The sequence below is a fragment of the Gymnoscopelus braueri genome (assembly GCF_963280865.1).
Source record: "Gymnoscopelus braueri genome assembly, chromosome: 22".
Classification (NCBI taxonomy): domain Eukaryota; kingdom Metazoa; phylum Chordata; class Actinopteri; order Myctophiformes; family Myctophidae; genus Gymnoscopelus; species Gymnoscopelus braueri.
The window spans coordinates 11591714-11610746 of record NC_137624.1 but is presented as its reverse complement, the minus strand read 5'-3'; the positions used below and the strand labels follow the sequence as shown (position 1 = coordinate 11610746).

General features: G+C 42.4%; 4 protein-coding genes across 4 annotated transcripts; 1 reads left to right on the top strand and 3 right to left on the bottom strand.

Annotated features, from left to right (window-relative positions):
• Positions 1 to 1976: 1976 nt before the first annotated feature.
• Positions 1977 to 6682, top strand: LOC308078634 (eukaryotic translation initiation factor 4E-binding protein 2-like). Its single transcript, XM_080419883.1, has 3 exons — positions 1977 to 2322; positions 4958 to 5140; positions 6252 to 6682. The coding sequence occupies exons 1-3, from the start codon at positions 2181 to 2183 to the stop codon at positions 6275 to 6277; spliced, it is 351 nt and encodes a 116-aa protein (XP_080276009.1). The 5' UTR covers positions 1977 to 2180; the 3' UTR covers positions 6278 to 6682.
• A 2042-nt stretch (positions 6683 to 8724) lies between these two features.
• On the bottom strand, positions 8725 to 10333 carry LOC308078841 (nodal homolog 2-A-like; the record flags this gene model as incomplete). Its single annotated transcript, XM_080420186.1, has 3 exons — positions 8725 to 8877; positions 9006 to 9769; positions 10015 to 10333. The coding sequence occupies 3 exons, from the start codon at positions 10331 to 10333 to the stop codon at positions 8725 to 8727; spliced, it is 1236 nt and encodes a 411-aa protein (XP_080276312.1).
• A 1335-nt stretch (positions 10334 to 11668) lies between these two features.
• LOC308078840 (nodal homolog 2-A-like) lies at positions 11669 to 13247 on the bottom strand (the record flags this gene model as incomplete). Its single annotated transcript, XM_080420185.1, has 3 exons — positions 11669 to 11821; positions 11950 to 12713; positions 13070 to 13247. 3 exons carry the CDS (start codon positions 13245 to 13247, stop codon positions 11669 to 11671), a joined length of 1095 nt encoding a protein of 364 aa, XP_080276311.1.
• A 2107-nt stretch (positions 13248 to 15354) lies between these two features.
• Positions 15355 to 17105, bottom strand: LOC308078839 (nodal homolog 2-A-like; the record flags this gene model as incomplete). The annotated part of the gene is made up of 3 exons (XM_080420184.1): positions 15355 to 15507; positions 15636 to 16399; positions 16787 to 17105. 3 exons carry the CDS (start codon positions 17103 to 17105, stop codon positions 15355 to 15357), a joined length of 1236 nt encoding a protein of 411 aa, XP_080276310.1.
• Between the last annotated feature and the right edge of the window lie 1928 nt (positions 17106 to 19033).

Genomic DNA, 19033 nt, shown 5'->3' with positions numbered 1-19033 from the left:
AGAGAAACTCTCAAGCACCTACCCCATTCACACCCCACAGTTTCTATTATTTCATTCGCTCCTTAAAAAAGACAATGAAAATGATTTAGGCACATGCAATAAACGCTTTGTGTAATCCAATGCAATCTGGATAAAAAAAATAGTATGTAACCATGTTAGAACTGGTTAAGTATATAAGTATATACCCTGCACAGAAAATGTCAAATCTTGATCATGAATTGATCATAATTTTGGATTTAAAAAATATCCATCAGGAGCAGACGTTTGGCTTGCTTAATTAAAAAAATGCATATTTGTGTGGCTTATTGGTGAACTGTTCCAGTCGGAACAATCTGTTATTGCTTGTCTGAAGCTCTGTACTGTGACAAATACAGACTCAATCTCTGTGTGTGTGTGTGTGTGTGTGTGTGCGTGTGTGTGCGTGTGTGCGCGTGCGTGTGCTTGGTTCAGGATTTTGAAACAGGGAGTCAAAGTGGACATGTGATACGAAAGGATATTTAACCCAATGGAGATGTATTTTAAAAAAGAGCATTGTAAAATGTAAAAACTGTTGCGACGAATAGAGATCACCTATACTCCTTTAGAATGGATACATGACAATGTAAACGCAATATCATATTACTCTATCCTAAGGAATGCAACTGCGCACATGCACAAGAAGAAAAAAAAAATGTTTTTATGAAAATATATGTATAAATATATGACAAAATCTATTTAATTAGAATGCTATGCACCCTCATAGAGTTGTTATGGATGTTCTTTAAGCATTATGTAGACTAACGTTAGGCAAGTGCCCACATCATGGGGAATGTAGGGGCTTTGTAGCTATTATCACTCGTTTTCTTTCCTTTTGTATCGTCCTGGAGAGAGAAAAACAAACGTGAATAATGTATACAAGCCTTTCAATCATCAGTCATTCTGACGTGAAGATATGTATAGATCATCTTACCCTGTACACCAGCTCAAAACCATTTACACAAATTAATAAACAAACATGTGACATACTGTACTACTTGTTGTCGTGACTCGTGAATGATGTGTATTTTACCAAATAACCTTCTGCCAGTAATACAAGTACCTGATAGGTGTTTGCATAAAATGTTACATAGCAATAATAGGTTTTTTAGGTTAATGCATACAGTATTAGTAATAGCATATATCCAATTATTTACATTCCCCCATATAATAACCACTATAGCAGCCTATGCCATTTAACCAATTAAGCCCTACTTTGTTGTACAGGAATAGCTAAAATTAAATGTGAAATAAATGATTATTAATGTTTGAAAATTTCCACATAGCATGTTTGAGAAATTCCACATAGCATGCTCAAAATAGGGATGCCACCAGGGCCAATGTCAGTGTTGGAAAAAGTACTAAAATGTTTTACTAGTCTGGAATTCAAAATTTACTTGAGTAAAAGTACAAAGTATTGGTATCAAAATGTACTTAAAGTACCAAAAGTAGAATGTCCAATTTCACAACTTTTCAAATGTATAAAAATCTTTGAAAATAGCAGATCTACAGCATTGTGAGCTTGTAGATCGGCTATTTTCAAATGGCCAAAATGTATATAGGGTTGAAGTGGTTACTGTAGTTTTGTAATAATAATCAAAATCTACAAAGTAACTACGGTAGTAACTAAAATGTTCAAATAATTGTAGTGGAGTAAAAGTACAATATTTACCTCTGAGATGAGATGTAATGGAGTAGAAGTAAAAGTATTGAAAGTTGGAAATACTCCAGTAAGGTAAAAGTACCTCAAGTCAAAATTGTACTCAAAGTGCAGCACTCGAGTACATGTTCTTCGTTACATTCCACAGGGCTGGTGTGGTTACATAAAGTGGGTCAGTGTTAAGTGTGTACAGTTAGTGTACAGTGTGAATGACGACGCGCCCTCTCTCTCAGCCAATCAGAGGCCGGTCCGTCCCTCGGATCACGCTGTTTACACGGAAGCCTGTGAGGTTGTTTTGGAGTCCGTGCGAACACGTGGTCGCTCAATGGAACGCGAGTGACAGCAGGATTTCGGGACGTCAGAATCAGATCTCCAAGTTAAAGATTCCCACAGACAGCCTCTTCCGTTTGTCTGCGTGGAAGCGTGTTTACTGAGGCTTAGTACAGTTGTTTTGGGACGGTACAGTGTTGTTGTTGTTGCTGTTGCTGTTGCTGTTATAACAGACATGTCAACGCGAGGAGCTCCGATCACCACTACGAGTCAGGCCATTCCAGCCACCAGACGAGTTCTCATCCACGATGCGGCTCTGATGCCCCAGGATTACTCCACTACCCCCGGAGGAACTCTGTTCAGCACCACCCCGGGAGGTAAGCCCAGCTGGGCCATGGGGAGAATAGCCTAATAATAATCATTACCAAAAAAAACACGTTAATAATGAAGTTATTACCAGTGGTGGAAAGTAACTGAGTACATTTACTCAAGTACTGTGCTTAAGTAAAATATTGAGGTATTGTTTACTTTACTTCTACTCCACTGCATCTCAGATCTAAATGTACTTTTTACTCCACTACATTTATTTGAAAAGTTTAGTTTACTAGATACTTTGTAGATTTGGATTATTATTACAAAACATACATTACCCACTTCAACCCTATATATTTCGGCCATTGGAAAATAGCAGATCTATAAGCTCACAATATGCCTTGTGAGCTTGTAGATCTGCTATTTTCTAAAGATTTTTATACTTTGGAAAAGTTGTGAAATGGGACATTACTTTTACTTTAGGTACTTTTAGTACATTTTGATGCCAATACTTTTGTACATTTACTCAAGTACTTTTACTTAAGTAAAATACGTGCGTACTTATTCCACCACTGCTTATCACTAGTGTTTTGAACGCGAGGACAGGAAATATGCTTATATTAGTGAATGTCAGAATTCAGAGGACCAAAAGTCGAGGCAGACCACATAATGTTTAATGTAGACTAGTATTTGTCGTAAGACGATGTTTCTGTAGTTGCTCCTGTTGTAGCTACATGATACATCATATTAACATGTACATAAAAACTTTTAGCAACTTTTAACAAGTGACATATGTGCATTCAGTTGTTGCCTGTTTGCCAGACCAAGGGCTCACTGTCACTTGACTATTACAGTTTTTCAAATTAGGATGAACTCAAGTTATACATTATAATTGCCCTCTATAAAAAAAACAAAAACAAAAAAACACCTTAAATATTCTCCTTATTTTAGAAATAGTTTTTACTCAAGGGGGACAACGCCAGTTGCAAGTTGATGATGTCATTTGTCCATGTGTGGTCCAGCAATAAACAATCTTACATAAAAAATAAACGTAACTGAAAAACACTTAAAGGTTGATATGAGCATCAAAACCATATTTTAAATACGTTTTTATGAGCACATGCATTCCATACATTCCATAGGGCTGGACCACACATGGACAAATTACATAATCAACCTGCCACAGGCGTTGAACTTGTCCCCCTTGAGTATAAGATGAACTATTTCTTCATTTTAGTTATAGAGGGCAATTATAATGTATTAAGGCAGGGGTCTTCAACAGGGGGTCCGGGACCCCTAGGGGGTCCTCAGAGTTACTACAGGGGGTCCACCAAATCTTTGTGTGATAGGATTTTTATTTTTTTACATTAACCACTTGAACCCTAGCATCCCTTTTCTGAGGAGAACTTCAGCCAAAAATAGCAGATCTACAAGCTCTGTGAGCTTGTAGATCGGCTATTTTTAGCAAAGAGTTATAGGTGTAGAGGGAAAAAAGAGCAGAAAAAGTTTATCTGAAACACAATTTTATACAATATAGAGGGGGTCCCTGCTTCATCTCTCTCTCAGCTAGGGGGTCCTTGGCCTGAAAACGTTGAAGACCCCTGTATTAAGGCATATAAGGCTTATAAGGCTTTTAACGTATAACGTAGGTCATTCACACTTGTGGTCACATGCTACTGTACCTTGTCCCTATATAACCTAAGCCAGGTCAGTTCACATATTGTTTTGAAATGTCCAAAAACATCTCACATTTTCCTCACTGAATGGTTTCCTTTATATTACTGCTAAGAAACTGATGTCAGGAAAAGTTTTGTTATTCATGTTCATATGCGCTCCATTCTATATTGAAGAAAATGTATACAAATTATTTTAAAGGTGTTTTCAGGTAGGCTAAACATTGAGGCCACCAGTATTTTAAACAGCTGTGTATAGCCAATACCTGGGGTATTTTAAACAGTTGGTCATGGCATTACATTTGCAAAGAGGTGCCACAATGACAATCCTCTGAAACTAAATCTTTGATGTTATTTACTGTTATGAAATCTTACAGAGGAATTATTACTTTTAACCCATTAAGACTGAGAACGCATCTGTGTCATTTTAGATTTTTACAATTATTTTATACTTTGGCTATTCAAAAATAGCAGATGTACAAGCTCATAGCACGGCACCGAGTGCCGCGCTATGAGCTTGTAGATTTGAAATGTTTTTATCATGACATTTTGTGCAAATCTTTCAATATATATATATTTTTTAACTACATTTTTTACAAAACATCTTTGCTTCTGGGGGTCCCTGGAACAAAACTTTTTCATGTCAAGGACCCCCAAAATTATATATATTTGGCCGCGGACCCCCATCTCAAAATATGTTGTTCCAGGGCCCCCCCAGGACCAAAGATTTGAGTAAAAAAATGTCCCTTTAAAAAATATACATATTCAAAGATTTGCACACATTTTCACGATTATTCAAAAATAGCAGATCTATAAGCTCATAGCCCGCTATGAGCTTGTAGGTCTGCTATTTTTGAATAGCCAAAGAAATCTAAAATGACACACATGCGTTCCCTTCACGGTCTTAATGGGTTAAGTGCCTGGTGAAACTGGTGTCAAAAATAAAATTAAAGTCTCATAAATATCTTCCATTGTATTTCTGCCCCTATGTGAATCCTGCATACGACTGAACTTCCTGCAACCCCAGGAACCAGAATCATCTATGACAGGAAGTTCCTCCTGCAGTGTCGAACATCTCCCCTGGCGTCTACTCCCCCCATCCTGCCTGATATCCCAGGGGTCACCAGGCCACTTAAACCTGACTGCTCCGTACTGCCAGAAACAGTCCACAATGATTCAAACCACAGCCCCCTGCTAGATGAAAGTACAGGTACAGTCATTGCACTATGTACTGTATTTATGCATATCGTTTTTTTTATTCTGTTGCTGATTTTATTTCATATTATTTATTCAATTTTATCTAAAGGTAGGGTATGTGAGATTTTGGTTTTGTTAAAAGGTTAGAGCACTATATTCTGATAGTAATCATTGCTATCCACAAGTTTCCAGAGGAGTGTGGGCGTCAGTTCCGGTTGTAGGCTATACATGTGCAGTGCCTCCGCCGGATATGTCCCCCACCAGGCCTATGCATAGGGCCTGTGCCCCAGTAAATTCCCGCGGAAACAGGTGGATAGATTGTTTTTTTAGTAACAGGAATCTCCCCCCATCTCTCCAGTTCTTTAATAAACAGAAAATAAATTTTCAGGTGGGTTGCAAAACTTCAACCTATCAGGAGAGAGTACCCATTTATCAGCTTAATTTTTATAGCATTCCAGTTCCAATTTTGTCTGATAATTTCTTTGTGTCATCACTTCCAGTTGCAATTGTTTAATCTATATCCGGTCTGGGTTCTCTATCCTGATTGGAGAAAATTGGTATCCTGACCTATTTTTCTGTTTAATAAAGAGCTGGAGAGACATGGAGACTCCTGTTACTGAACAAACACTCTATAGCAATGAGTACTATCAGAATACAGACAGAGCTATTTAACACTTATTTTAACCAAAGAAAAACCAATTACCCTACCTTTAAAGCACTTTGTAACCTTGTTTTGATAAGTGCTTTATAAATAAAGTTTACTTTTAACTACTATTTTCCATTATTTGAAAAATATATATCAGTTCCTCCGGTCAAATTTGTTAATTCAATGTATTAAAAAAAAGCCTGTATTGAAATGTATTAATTGTACCAAAATGATCAAATCATGGTGACATTTTAGATTTTATGATGCATTGAATTGCTTACCAAAGAATCGTAATCGAATCTAATCGTTGTGATGTCAGAAATGTGTGTGCAGGGTTAGAATTATGGTTAGCCATACTGTATAGTGGTGATGGTTAAGATTAGGGTTGCATGTTAATAGAGGGTGAATGTACTGTAACAGTGCATGTGCGCGTGCATTTGTGTTTACTAAATTGCAGCATTTGTGTTTTTTTTTCCAGATGCCCAGTTTGAAATGGATATTTGAAGAATCAGCTACAACATGCCTTGCTAAGCCAGTGGACACAGTACTTCCTACTGTTGTTATTGTGTGTGTCATGGACGCATGCAAGAAAATTACAAACAGCTCAAGTTGTTTTATTTTGTGCTGTCAGATGCATTAGTGTTTGAAATATCTGTATTTTGTAATAGTACAAAACAATTTGTATTTATCAATATGTGTTCACATTTGTCTAGTAGTGGAATCGAAGCATGAAACTAAATTAAAATTGTCTGTGCCAATTTAACGAGCGCTTAACTTCCAACTGTGACTATTTTTGTCAAGGAAGTGACCAAGGGTTGAACATAACAGTTGAAAATTACTTGTACAGTATTTTTATTTATGTATGGAATGATTTATTAAGCATAAATAAAATCAGTGACGGAGTCCCAATAGAGTCAGAGATGTGTTTCCACGCTGATTGTGATTGATGATGTGAAGGAATTGTGAGTAATAAACTGGCAGGAGACAATGTAAAACAGAAGAGTTTTCAGAAAAGTAGAAAGACATCCATTTCTATTGACATGAACACATTTTGAAAGGCGGTGTCCTGCGCCAAAAATAGCAGATCTAAGGCGGTGTCCTGCGCCGAAAATAGCAGCTCTAATAATCCACTAAGACTAATGCACAAGATGTATTTTCTTGATCAGGTATAATTCCGTTGCTTCTGCTAGATATTTGCCTTTCTCTACACATGTCGATATCATGACCGAAGTTGTGACTTGTATCTTTAAAGCAGTGAACAGTTATGCTGCAGTTGTTTCCGAGGAGTGAGGACTGAAGTAGAAGAGACCTGAACAAGCTGCACAGTACTTCTGCACATAAAAACAGCAATAAAAAGTACCACATCCCCTTACATCTAACCTTTTTGTGAGGTTAACACAACCACAATAAGAATGGAGATGCTATGCCTGCAATAGGCATTGTAAATAATGTTTGTTTTTGTATACTGTGTGTTTGTGTTTGAGGTTAACCATAAGCAGTGGTGTAAAGTAACTAAGTGCATTTACTCAAGCACTGTAATTTTGAGGTATTTTTACTTTGGTGGAGTATTTCCAATTTTCAATACTTTTACTTCTACTCCGCTACATCTCAGAGGCAAATATTGTACTTTTACTCCAGTACAATTATTTGAAAGCTTTAGTTACTAGTTACTTTGTAGATTTTGATTATTATTACAAAACATACATTACCCACTTCATCCCTATATACATTTCGGCTGTTTGAAAATACTTTTCCCACCACTGACCACAAGTCCATATTTCTCCTTTCCCTCAACAAGGTTTAGTTCCTGAGGGAACAGCTGTGTCAGAGATAAGGACAGAGATAAATAAATGAGCAGTTCTGTCCACGTGTGTGCTTAGTTCATTTCACCTAATTGAATTTTGTTTTTATAAACATTTTGCAGTCAGTGCTGGCTCTTTTGCATAATTGTTCATTTATCATAGCAGGGCAGCAGTGACTCAGGAGCGGCCGCTTGGGTTTCCGGTTCGATCCCCAGATCTGCCTGGCTTAGTCTCAAGGTGTCCTTGAGCAAGACACTTACCCCTAACTGCTCTCGATGAGCACTGTAAGCGTGAGAATGGGTGGATGTAATGCACATTGTTGAAAGGCACTATATAAATGCCCCATTTACCATTTTATGTGTGAGTGTGTGTGGTTTATGATTAAGGATTTCTTTCTCTTTCTCTTTAAGTGAACTAACCCCAACTTGCAATCAAGACACATTACACACCAATATAAGAAATAATTTATTTCATGGTCAAAATTGCATTACATTGCAGAAAAGATAAAGTGCTTGTTGTTATATTACAATTGTTCATTCACATTTACGTACATGTAAGTCATTGGTATGTCTTCAAACCTTATGGAGACACGCACAAAAATGTACAGGAGTCTGGTCATTTTGACCACAGCTTTCCTTTAGTGCATCTTGTCTTGTTGGTGTCTGTATCTATCACCTTAGGGGTCGCTTCCTGAAGCCTCAAACATCATCTTAATATTTGACCATGTTTGACCTGATCAAAACCCAGAAGAATCCTAAGGAGCAGTGTTATCTGACATGGCATAAATACATTCAGTGGGAACTGCCCATAATTAGTACCGGTATGTGTTTGTTGTCACAATTTAACACCCGTGATATTTGTTCCCAGCTATGTACTGAATCCAAAGCCCAGTGTCCAGCATAGGGTTCATCCTGCCCTTTTGCAGTGATCAGTTCTAGCCTGGTGTCACACTGGCCATCTTTGTAAAGTGCATGTACTTCCATGTTGGGCCCCGAGTGGCTCAGTGACTCCCAAGCTCCATAAGCCTGCAGCCTGAAGCATGTGGCTTCAGACCACAATCAGGCTATGGGTTAGCTGGCAGACACAGTTCTCTGTAGACCTATAGGTATAGGCCTAGTTAGTGGCTATACAAGGGCATAAGATCCCTTCTCAATGGCAGCCGCACTCTTGCACCACCATGCCCTCGTGGTGCCTCATCACCATCTTTCCGTTCTCAAAGTACAGCATGGACAGTGATTCCAGGCGGGTTGGCACACAGGATGGGCATGGGACCTTGTCTGGATGATGAAGCTTCAGAAGACTCTGGAGAGAGAGAAAGAGAGAAAGAAACTGGGTTACAATCAACATCCAGATTATATAGATTATGGTAGAAATAATTACAGTGAACCAAAAGTTTAAAACAACAACATTGCACTCTTCAACAATCTTACCTGCATGTATGCGTGGTTAGTCGGTGTGAAGGTCTCATCGACTGGTGAAGGACAGCTCCCCTCACAGCGGTAGGCGTTGTAGCGCTTGGGATAGACGATCCACTCGCTCCAGCCCAGTTGGTCAAAGTCCACCCACATGTCCACTTTCCTGCAGAGAGGTCCCTCACTCTTTTCCTTCTCTGCTGGGGATTCTACAGGAGCTGCGCCGGCTACTCTTTCTTTTTCCTGGCTGTGGTGGCCGTGCCTCTTGGTTCTACGAGGCCCAAGCTTTGCCTCAGATCCAGCCCCCGCCTCCCTGTCCTGGGTGACGTATTTGGACTGCTCCGCCGTGTGGATGAGGGTGGTGGCTCGCTGACCTCTCAGGCTCTGGCTCTGCTTCGAGAAGACTACCATCATGACCCGGTCGGCTGTGAGGTGCTTCACCTCTTCCTGAACCCCCTCCTTGTCTTCTCTCTCCTCCGGGACGCCCTCTTGTGGTCTGGGCGCGGGGTTACCCTGCCCCAGCCAGCCGCGGAGCAGCCCGGTGACGTCGATCACCTTCCAGGAGGAAGGGGAGGTCATGGAGCTGGGTTTGGCGATGGAGCGGCCCAGGAACTGCCTCTGCTCCTGGCCTCTCTGGGAGTGATAGATGTCCACGGTGGCGTGGGCGGAACGGCTGAAGTCGGGCAGGCGGATGCGAAGCTCTGACAGCTGGACCGCCTCGCTGGCGGCGATGGTAGACATGTCAAAGGTGACTGACCATCTCTCGCCATTCTGTTGACAACCTTATGAAGAGAAGAAGAATAAATTAGTCTGCTGCCCATATTTATGAACTAAAAATTATAGCAAATTATAGCATTTGCCCCATAATGAGATAGGCTATATCAATGTGATGAGCAAATTGATAAGCAAAATCAGGCCTAATATTGTCTCAGGGTGGATTGCTCCACTTTAAAGTAGGCTAAGATTCGTAAAATGAATGCAATAACATTCTAAACATGACACCTGAATACATCAATAATGTACTTACTTTCAGCAACGAGGCTGATCACAGAGTCGGCGTGATGCAGACGCGGGTTATCCTCGCTTCTCGTCCGGCTGGCGCTGGCGGCAGAGGCCCTGTCGTCTTGCAGCAGGGTCCGGTAGAGCTGCATCATGTACATGGGCAGGCCGCCCTGGGACTGGTGCTGCTTTACGGGCCGTCTGGCGGCGCCGGGCCGAGAGAGGCCCCGCATCCTGTGGAGAAGGGCGTCCTGCTGGCTCCTCGGGAAGGTCTCTGTGCCGGGAGGAAGACACACCAGAGTCACCAGAAGCACACAGAGGAAAGCCCATGAAGTCGGTCCTGCCATTATTCCAAATAGTAGTAGTTAGATCCAAATAGTAGTCTAGGCACAAGCAATGATCCAAAGTATTCCCAATTCCTTCTTGCGATTGACAGGTGGTTGAAATGGAAGAGAGAGAGAGAGGTCCTTGCCTTGTCTCTGTCTGGTCTGGACTGATGCTGTGTGCTGGATTCATAGAGGTGAACCCTACCTTATATAAGCCCATCACTTTGGGACTTCTGTCAAAGCCACGGGCCTTTGAAGTGGCCGTGTGATCCATGGGGCGCAGATAGACCTCAAAGGGTCGTTCGTACTGAAACCAATCGGCCATCGGAGATGTGTGAAAACTCTAATACTGCACTGATTGTTGTTGTTGTGTATATTATGGATCCCTTTGATAAGGACACATGACAATAATATTAGATAAACAGATTATACCTGGACATAGCCCTGAAACATGACTGTCATACCAAGACTTTCTTTTCGCCTTATCATTGTAGCTATATCATTTTATCATTATATCATAATGGGTGGATGTAATGCACATTGTTGAAAGGCACTATATAAATGCACCATTTACCATTTTATGTGTGAGTGTGTGTGGTTTATGATTTATGATTTCTTGTTTAAGTGAACTAACCCCAACTTGTAATCAAGACACATTACACAACAATATAAAAAAATATTTATTTCATGGTCAAAATTGCATTACATTGCAGAAAAGATAAAGTGCTTGTTATATTACAATTGTTCATTAACATTTACATAAGTCATTGGCATGTCTTCAAACCTTATGGAGACACACACAAATGTACAGGAGTCTGGGCATTTTGACCACAGCTTTCCTTTAGTGCATCTTGTCTTGTTGGTGTCTGTATCTATCACCTTAGGGGTCGCTTCCTGACGCCTCAAACATCATCTTAATATTTGACCATGTTTGACCTGATCAAAACCCAGAAGAATCCTAAGGAGCAGTGTTATCTAACATGGCATAAATACATTCAGTGGCGGGAAAACTGCCCATAAGTATTATTAGTTTGTTGTCACAATTTAACACTGGTGATATTTGTTCCCTGCTATATCCTGAATCCAAAGCCCAGTGTCCAGCATAGGGTTCATCCTGCCCTGTTGCAGACAGTGATCAGTTCTAGCCTGGTGTCACGCTGGCCATCTTTGTAAAGTACATGTACTTCCATGTTGGGCCCCGAGTGGCTCAGTGACTCCCAAGCTCCATAAGCCTGCAGCCTGAAGCATGTGGCTTCAGACCACAATCATGCTATGGGTTAGCTGGCAGACACAGTTCTCTGTAGACCTATAGGTATAGGCCTAGTTAGTGGCTTTACAAGGGCATAAGATCCCTTCTCAATGACAGCCACACTCTTGCACCACCATGTCCTCGTGGTGCCTCATCACCATCTTTCCGTTCTCAAAATACAGCATGGACAGTGATTCCAGGCGGGTTGGCACACAGGATGGGCATGGGACCTTGTCTGGATGATGAAGCTTCAGAAGACTCTGGAGAGGGAGAAAGAGAGGAAGAAACTGGGTTACAATCAACATCCAGATTATATAGATTATGGTAGAAATAATTACAGTGAACCAAAAGTTTAAAACAGCAACATTGCACTCTTCAACAATCTTACCTGCATGTATGCGTGGTTAGTCGGTGTGAAGGTCTCATCGACTGGTGAAGGACAGCTGCCCTCACAGCGGTAGGCGTTGTAGCGCTTGGGATAGACGATCCACTCGCTCCAGCCCAGTTGGTCAAAGTCCACCCACATGTCCACTTTCCTGCAGAGAGGTCCCTCGCTCTTTTCCTTCTCTGCGGGGGATTCGACAGGAGCTGCGCCGGCTACTCTTTCTTTTTCCTGGCTGTGGTGGCCGTGCCTCTTGGTTCTACGAGGCCCAAGCTTTGCCTCAGATCCAGCCCCCGCCTCCCTGTCCTGGGTGACGTATTTGGACTGCTCCGCCGTGTGGATGAGGGTGGTGGCTCGCTGACCTCTCAGGCTCTGGCTCTGCTTCGAGAAGACTACCATCATGACCCGGTCGGCTGTGAGGTGCTTCACCTCTTCCTGAACCCCCTCCTTGTCTTCTCTCTCCTCCGGGACGCCCTCTTGTGGTCTGGGCGCTGGGTTACCCTGCCCCAGCCAGCCGCGGAGCAGCCCGGTGACGTCGATCACCTTCCAGGAGGAAGGGGAGGTCATGGAGCTGGGTTTGGCGATGGAGCGGCCCAGGAACTGCCTCTGCTCCTGGCCTCTCTGGGAGTGATAGATGTCCACGGTGGCGTGGGCGGACCGGCTGAAGTCGGGCAGGCGGATGCGAAGCTCTGACAGCTGGACCGCCTCGCTGGCGGCGATGGTAGACATGTCAAAGGTGACTGACCATCTCTCGCCATTCTGTTGACAACCTTATGAAGAGAAGAAGAATAAATTAGTCTGCTGCCCATATTTATGAACAAAAAATTATAGCAAATTATAGCATTTGCCCCATAATGAGATAGGCTACATCAATGTGATGATGAGCAAATTGATGAGTGATTCAGGCCTAATATTGTCTCAGGGTGGATTGCTCCTCTAGGCTAAGATTCATAAAATGAATGCAGTACAAGTGTTGGTCAATAAAAAAAACGTTTGCCTAAAACATTCGCACATAAAGTCAACCGTTCCTTCCGTTAAATTAAACAAAATTTAAGGACCCTATATATGCTCAAAACAATTCTAAACAAGGCACCTGTGAATACATTAATATTAATAATTGACTTACTTTCAGCAACGAGGCTGATCACGGAGTCGGCGTGATGCAGACGCGGGTTATCCTCGCTTCTCGTCCGGCTGAGAAGGGAGTCCTGCTGGCTCCTCGGGGAGGTCTCTGTGCCGGGAGGAAGACACACCAGAGTCACCAGAAGCACACAGAGGAAAGCCCATGAAGTCGGTCCTGCCATTATTCCAAATAGTAGTAGTTAGATCCAAATAGTAGTCTAGGCACAAGCAATGATCCAAAGTATTCCCAATTCCTTCTTGCGGTTGACAGGTGATGCTGGTTGAAATGGAAGAGAGAGAGAGAGAGGTCCTTGCCTTGTCTCTGTCTGGTCTGGACTGATGCTGTGTGCTGGATTCATAGAGGTGAACCCTACCTTATATAAGCCCATCACTTTGGGACTTCTGTCAAAGCCACGGGCCTTTGAAGTGACCGTGTGATCCGTGGGGCGCAGATAGACCTCAAAGGGTCGTTCGTATTGAAACCAATCGGCCATCGGAGATGTGTGAAAACTCTAATACTGCACTGATTGTTGTTGTTGTGTATATTATGGATCCCTTTGATAAGGACACATGACAATAATATTAGATAAACAGATTATACCTGGACATAGCCCTGAAACATGACTGTCATACCATGACAGTCATGGTGCCGAGTCCCCTGGTTTATAGCGGTGTTCGATTTTTTTTTACATTGCCAGTCTCTCACATGTACATAAACGTTCAGATTTCAAATATAAAGTCCTTACCCCCAAGCCACGGATGTTAAAAGGTGATCAGAACCGCGATAAGTACCCGTATCTCCCCGTATTGTTCAATAAAAAGCATTTTAATCCGATCGCCAGCCATTTTCTCCAAATTATCTCAAATACTTTCAACCATGCGACACTAATGGTTGAAAGGTGTATTGCACTCTGATACATTACCAAAAAAAAGAAAAAAAGCTGGCGATGGGATTAAAATGCTTTTTATTGAACAATACGGGAGATACGGGTACTTATCGCGGTCCGGATTGCCTTGTAACATCCGTGGCCCGGGGGTAAGCACTTTATATTTCAAATCTGAATGTTTATATACATGTGAGAGTTGGCAATGTAAAAAAAATCGAACACCGCTATAAACCAGGGGGACTCGGCACCATGACGCGCATGTGAACCATGGCTAACCTGGACACAAGGCACTGATTAATTGGGGACCAACCCAGGAGACTGGAGTTAATCATGAATTTGGAAAACCAGTTCCTCCTGAAGTAATTATACGAGCCCATTTGCTAATGCAACAAAATTGGTGTTGACTTTTTTAATGGGACTAATAATTGACATCATTTTTTCACAGCAGCATCTCTCGTGGGATTATTTGTTTTTTCACCAATTACCATTTTTATAAGACTTTCTTTTCGCCTTATCATTGTAGCTATATCATTTTATCATTATATCATAATGGGTGGATGTAATGCACATTGTTGAAAGGCACTATATAAATGCACCATTTACCATTTTATGTGTGAGTGTGTGTGGTTTATGATTTATGATTTCTTGTTTAAGTGAACTAACCCCAACTTGTAATCAAGACACATTACACACCAATATAAAAAATAATTTATTTCATGGTCAAAATTGCATTACATTGCAGAAAAGATAAAGTGCTTGTTATATTACAATTGTTCAATTAACATTTACATAAGTCATTGGCATGTCTTCAAACCTTATGGAGACACACACAAATGTACAGGAGTCTGGGCATTTTGACCACAGCTTTCCTTTAGTGCATCTTGTCTTGTTGGTGTCTGTATCTATCACCTTAGGGGTCACTTCCTGACGCCTCAAACATCATCTTAATATTTGACCATGTTTGACCTGATCAAAACCCAGAAGAATCCTAAGGAGCAGTGTTATCTAACATGGCATAAATACATTCAGGCATAAATACATTCAGTGGCGGGAAAACTGCCCATAAGTATTATTAGTTTGTTGTCACAATTTAACACTGGTGATATTTGTTCCCTGCTATATCCTGAATCCAAAGCCCAGTGTCCAGTATAGGGTTCATCCTGCCCTGTTGCAGACAGTGATCAGTTCTAGCCTGGTGTCACGCTGGCCATCTTTGTAAAGTGCATGTACTTCCATGTTGGGCCCCGAGTGGCTCAGTGACTACCAAGCTCCATAAGCCTGCAGCCTGAAGCATGTGGCTTCAGACCACAATCAGGCTATGGGTTAGCTGGCAGACACAGTTCTCTGTAGACCTATAGGTATAGGCCTAGTTAGTGGCTTTACAAGGGCATAAGATCCCTTCTCAATGACAGCCACACTCTTGCACCACCATGTCCTCGTGGTGCCTCATCACCATCTTTCCGTTCTCAAAATACAGCATGGACAGTGATTCCAGGCGGGTTGGCACACAGGATGGGCATGGGACCTTGTCTGGATGATGAAGCTTCAGAAGACTCTGGAGAGGGAGAAAGAGAGGAAGAAACTGGGTTACAATCAACATCCACATTATATAGATTATGGTAGAAATAATTACAGTGAACCAAAAGTTTAAAACAGCAACATTGCACTCTTCAACAATCTTACCTGCATGTATGCGTGGTTAGTCGGTGTGAAGGTCTCATCGACTGGTGAAGGACAGCTGCCCTCACAGCGGTAGGCGTTGTAGCGCTTGGGATAGACGATCCACTCGCTCCAGCCCAGTTGGTCAAAGTCCACCCACATGTCCACTTTCCTGCAGAGAGGTCCCTCGCTCTTTTCCTTCTCTGTGGGGGATTCGACAGGAGCTGCGCCGGCTACTCTTACTTTTTCCTGGCTGTGGTGGCCGTGCCTTTTGGTTCTCCGAGGCCCAAGCTTTGCCTCAGATCCAGCCCCCGCCTCCCTGTCCTGGGTGACGTATTTGGACTGCTCCGCCGTGTGGATGAGGGTGGTGGCTCGCTGACCTCTCAGACTCTGACTCTGCTTCGAGAAGACTACCATCATGACCCGGTCGGCTGTGAGGTGCTCCACCTCTTCCTGAACCCCCTCCTCGTCTTCTCTCTCCTCCGGGACGCCCTCTTGTGGTCTGGGCGCGGGGTTACCCTGCCCCAGCCAGCCGTGGAGCAGCCCGGTGACGTCGATCACCTTCCAGGAGGAAGGGGAGGTCATGGAGCTGGGTTTGGCGATGGAGCGGCCCAGGAACTGCCTCTGCTCCTGGCCTCTCTGGGAGTGATAGATGTCCACGGTGGCGTGGGCGGACCGGCTGAAGGCGGGCAGGCGGATGCGAAGCTCAGACAGCTGGACCGCCTCGCTGGCGGCGATGGTAGACATGTCAAAGGTGACTGACCATCTCTCGCCATTCTGTTGACAACCTTATGAAGAGAAGAAGAATAAATTAGTCTGCTGCCCATATTTATGAACTAAAAATTATAGCAAATTATAGCATTTGCCCCATAATGAGATAGGCTATATCAATGTGATGAGCAAATTGATAAGCAAAATCAGGCCTAATATTGTCTCAGGGTGGATTGCTCCACTTTAAAGTAGGCTAAGATTCGTAAAATGAATGCAATAACTTACAGTTATTGCATATTGCAGTAGGCCTACAAGTGTTGGTCAATAAAAAAAAAACGTTTGCCTAAAACATTCAAACATAAAGTCAACCGTTCCTTCCGTTAAATTAAACTAAATTTAAGGACCCTGTATATGCTCAAAACAATTCTAAACATGACACCTGAATACATCAATAATGTACTTACTTTCAGCAACGAGGCTGATCACAGAGTCGGCGTGATGCAGACGCGGGTTATCCTCGCTTCTCGTCCGGCTGGCGCTGGCGGCAGAGGCCCTGTCGTCTTGCAGCAGGGTCCGGTAGAGCTGCATCATGTACATGGGCAGGCCGCCCTGGGACTGGTGCTGCTGCACGGGCCGTCTGGCGGCGCCGGGCCGAGAGAGGCCCCGCATCCTATGGAGAAGGGCGTCCTGCTGGCTCCTCGGGAAGGTCTCTGTGCCGGGAGGAAGACACACCAGAGTCACCAGAAGCACACAGAGGAAAGCCCATGAAGTCGGTCCTGCCATTATTCCAAATAGTAGTAGTTAGATCCAAATAGTAGTCTAGGCACAAGCAATGATCCAAAGTATTCCCAATTCCTTCTTGCGGTTGACAGGTGATGCTGGTTGAAATGGAAGAGAGAGAGAGAGGTCCTTGCCTTGTCTCTGTCTGGTCTGGACTGATGCTGTGTGCTGGATTCATAGAGGTGAACCCTACCTTATATAAGCCCATCACTTTGGGACTTCTGTCAAAGCCACGGGCCTTTGAAGTGGCCGTGTGATCCGTGGGGCGCAGATAGACCTCAAAGGGTCGTTCGTATTGAAACCAATCGGCCATCGGAGATGAGTGAAAACTCTAATACTGCACTGATTGTTGTTGTTGTGTATATTATGGATCCCTTTGATAAGGACACATGACAATAATGTTAGATAAGCAGATTATACCTGCACATAGCCCTGAAACATGACTGTCATACCATGACAGTCATGGTGCCGAGTCCCCTGGTTTATAGCGGTGTTCGATTTTTTTTACATTGCCAACTCTCACATGTAGGTAAACGTTCAGATTTCAAATATAAAGTCCTTACCCCCAAGCCACGGATGTTAAAAGGTGATCAGGACCGCGATAAGTACCCGTATCTCCCGTATTGTTCAATAAAAAGCATTTTAATCCGATCGCCAGCCATTTTCTCCAAATTATCTCAAATACTTTCAACCATGCGACACTAATGGTTGAAAGGTGTATTGCACTCTGATACATTACCCCAAAAAAAGAAAAAAAGCTGGCGATGGGATTAAAATGCTTTTTATTGAACAATACGGGAGATACGGGTACTTATCGCGGTCCGGATTGCCTTGTAACATCCGTGGCCCGGGGGTAAGCACTTTATATTTGAAATCTGAATGTTTATGTACATGTGAGACTTGGCAATGTAAAAAAAATCGAACACCGCTATAAACCAGGGGGACTCGGCACCATGACGCGCATGTGAACCATGGCTAACCTGGACACAAGGCACTAATTAATTGGGGACCAACCCAGGAGACTGGAGTTAATCATGAATTTGGAAAACCAGTTCCTCCTGAAGTAATTATACGAGCCCATTTGCAAATGCAACAAAATTGATGTTGACTTTTTTTAATGGGACTAATAATTGACATAATTTTTTTCACAGCAGCATCTCTCGTGGGATTATTTGTTTTTTCGCCAATTACCATTTTTATGAGACTTTCTTTTCGCCTTATCATTGTAGCTATATCATTTTATCATTATATCATAATGGGTGGATGTAATGCACATTGTTGAAAGGCACTATACAAACGCACCATTTACCATTTTATGTGTGAGTGTGTGTGGTTTATGATTTATGATTTCTTGTTTAAGTGAACTAACCCCAACTTGTAATGAAGACACATTACACACCAATATAAGAAATAATTTATTTCATGGTCAAAATTGCATTACATTGCAGAAAAGATAAAGTGCTTTTGTTATATTACAATTGTTCATTCACATTTACATAAGTCATTGGCATGTCTTCAAACCTTATGGAGACACACACATGTACAGGAGTCTGGGCATTTTGACCACAGCTTTCCTTTAGTGCATCTTGTCTTGTTGGTGTCTGTATCTATCACCTTAGGGGTCGCTTCCTGACGCCTCAAACATCATCTTAATATTTGACCATGTTTGACCTGATCAAAACCCAGAAGAATCCTAAGGAGCAGTGTTATCTAACATGGCATTCATAAATAATAAATAAATAATAATAAATACATTCAGTGGCGGGAAAACTGCCCATAAGTATTATTTGTTTGTTGTCACAATTTAACACTGGTGATATTTGTTCCCTGCTATATCCTGAATCCAAAGCCCAGTGTCCAGCATAGGGTTCATCCTGCCCTGTTGCAGACAGTGATCAGTTCTAGCCTGGTGTCACGCTGGCCATCTTTGT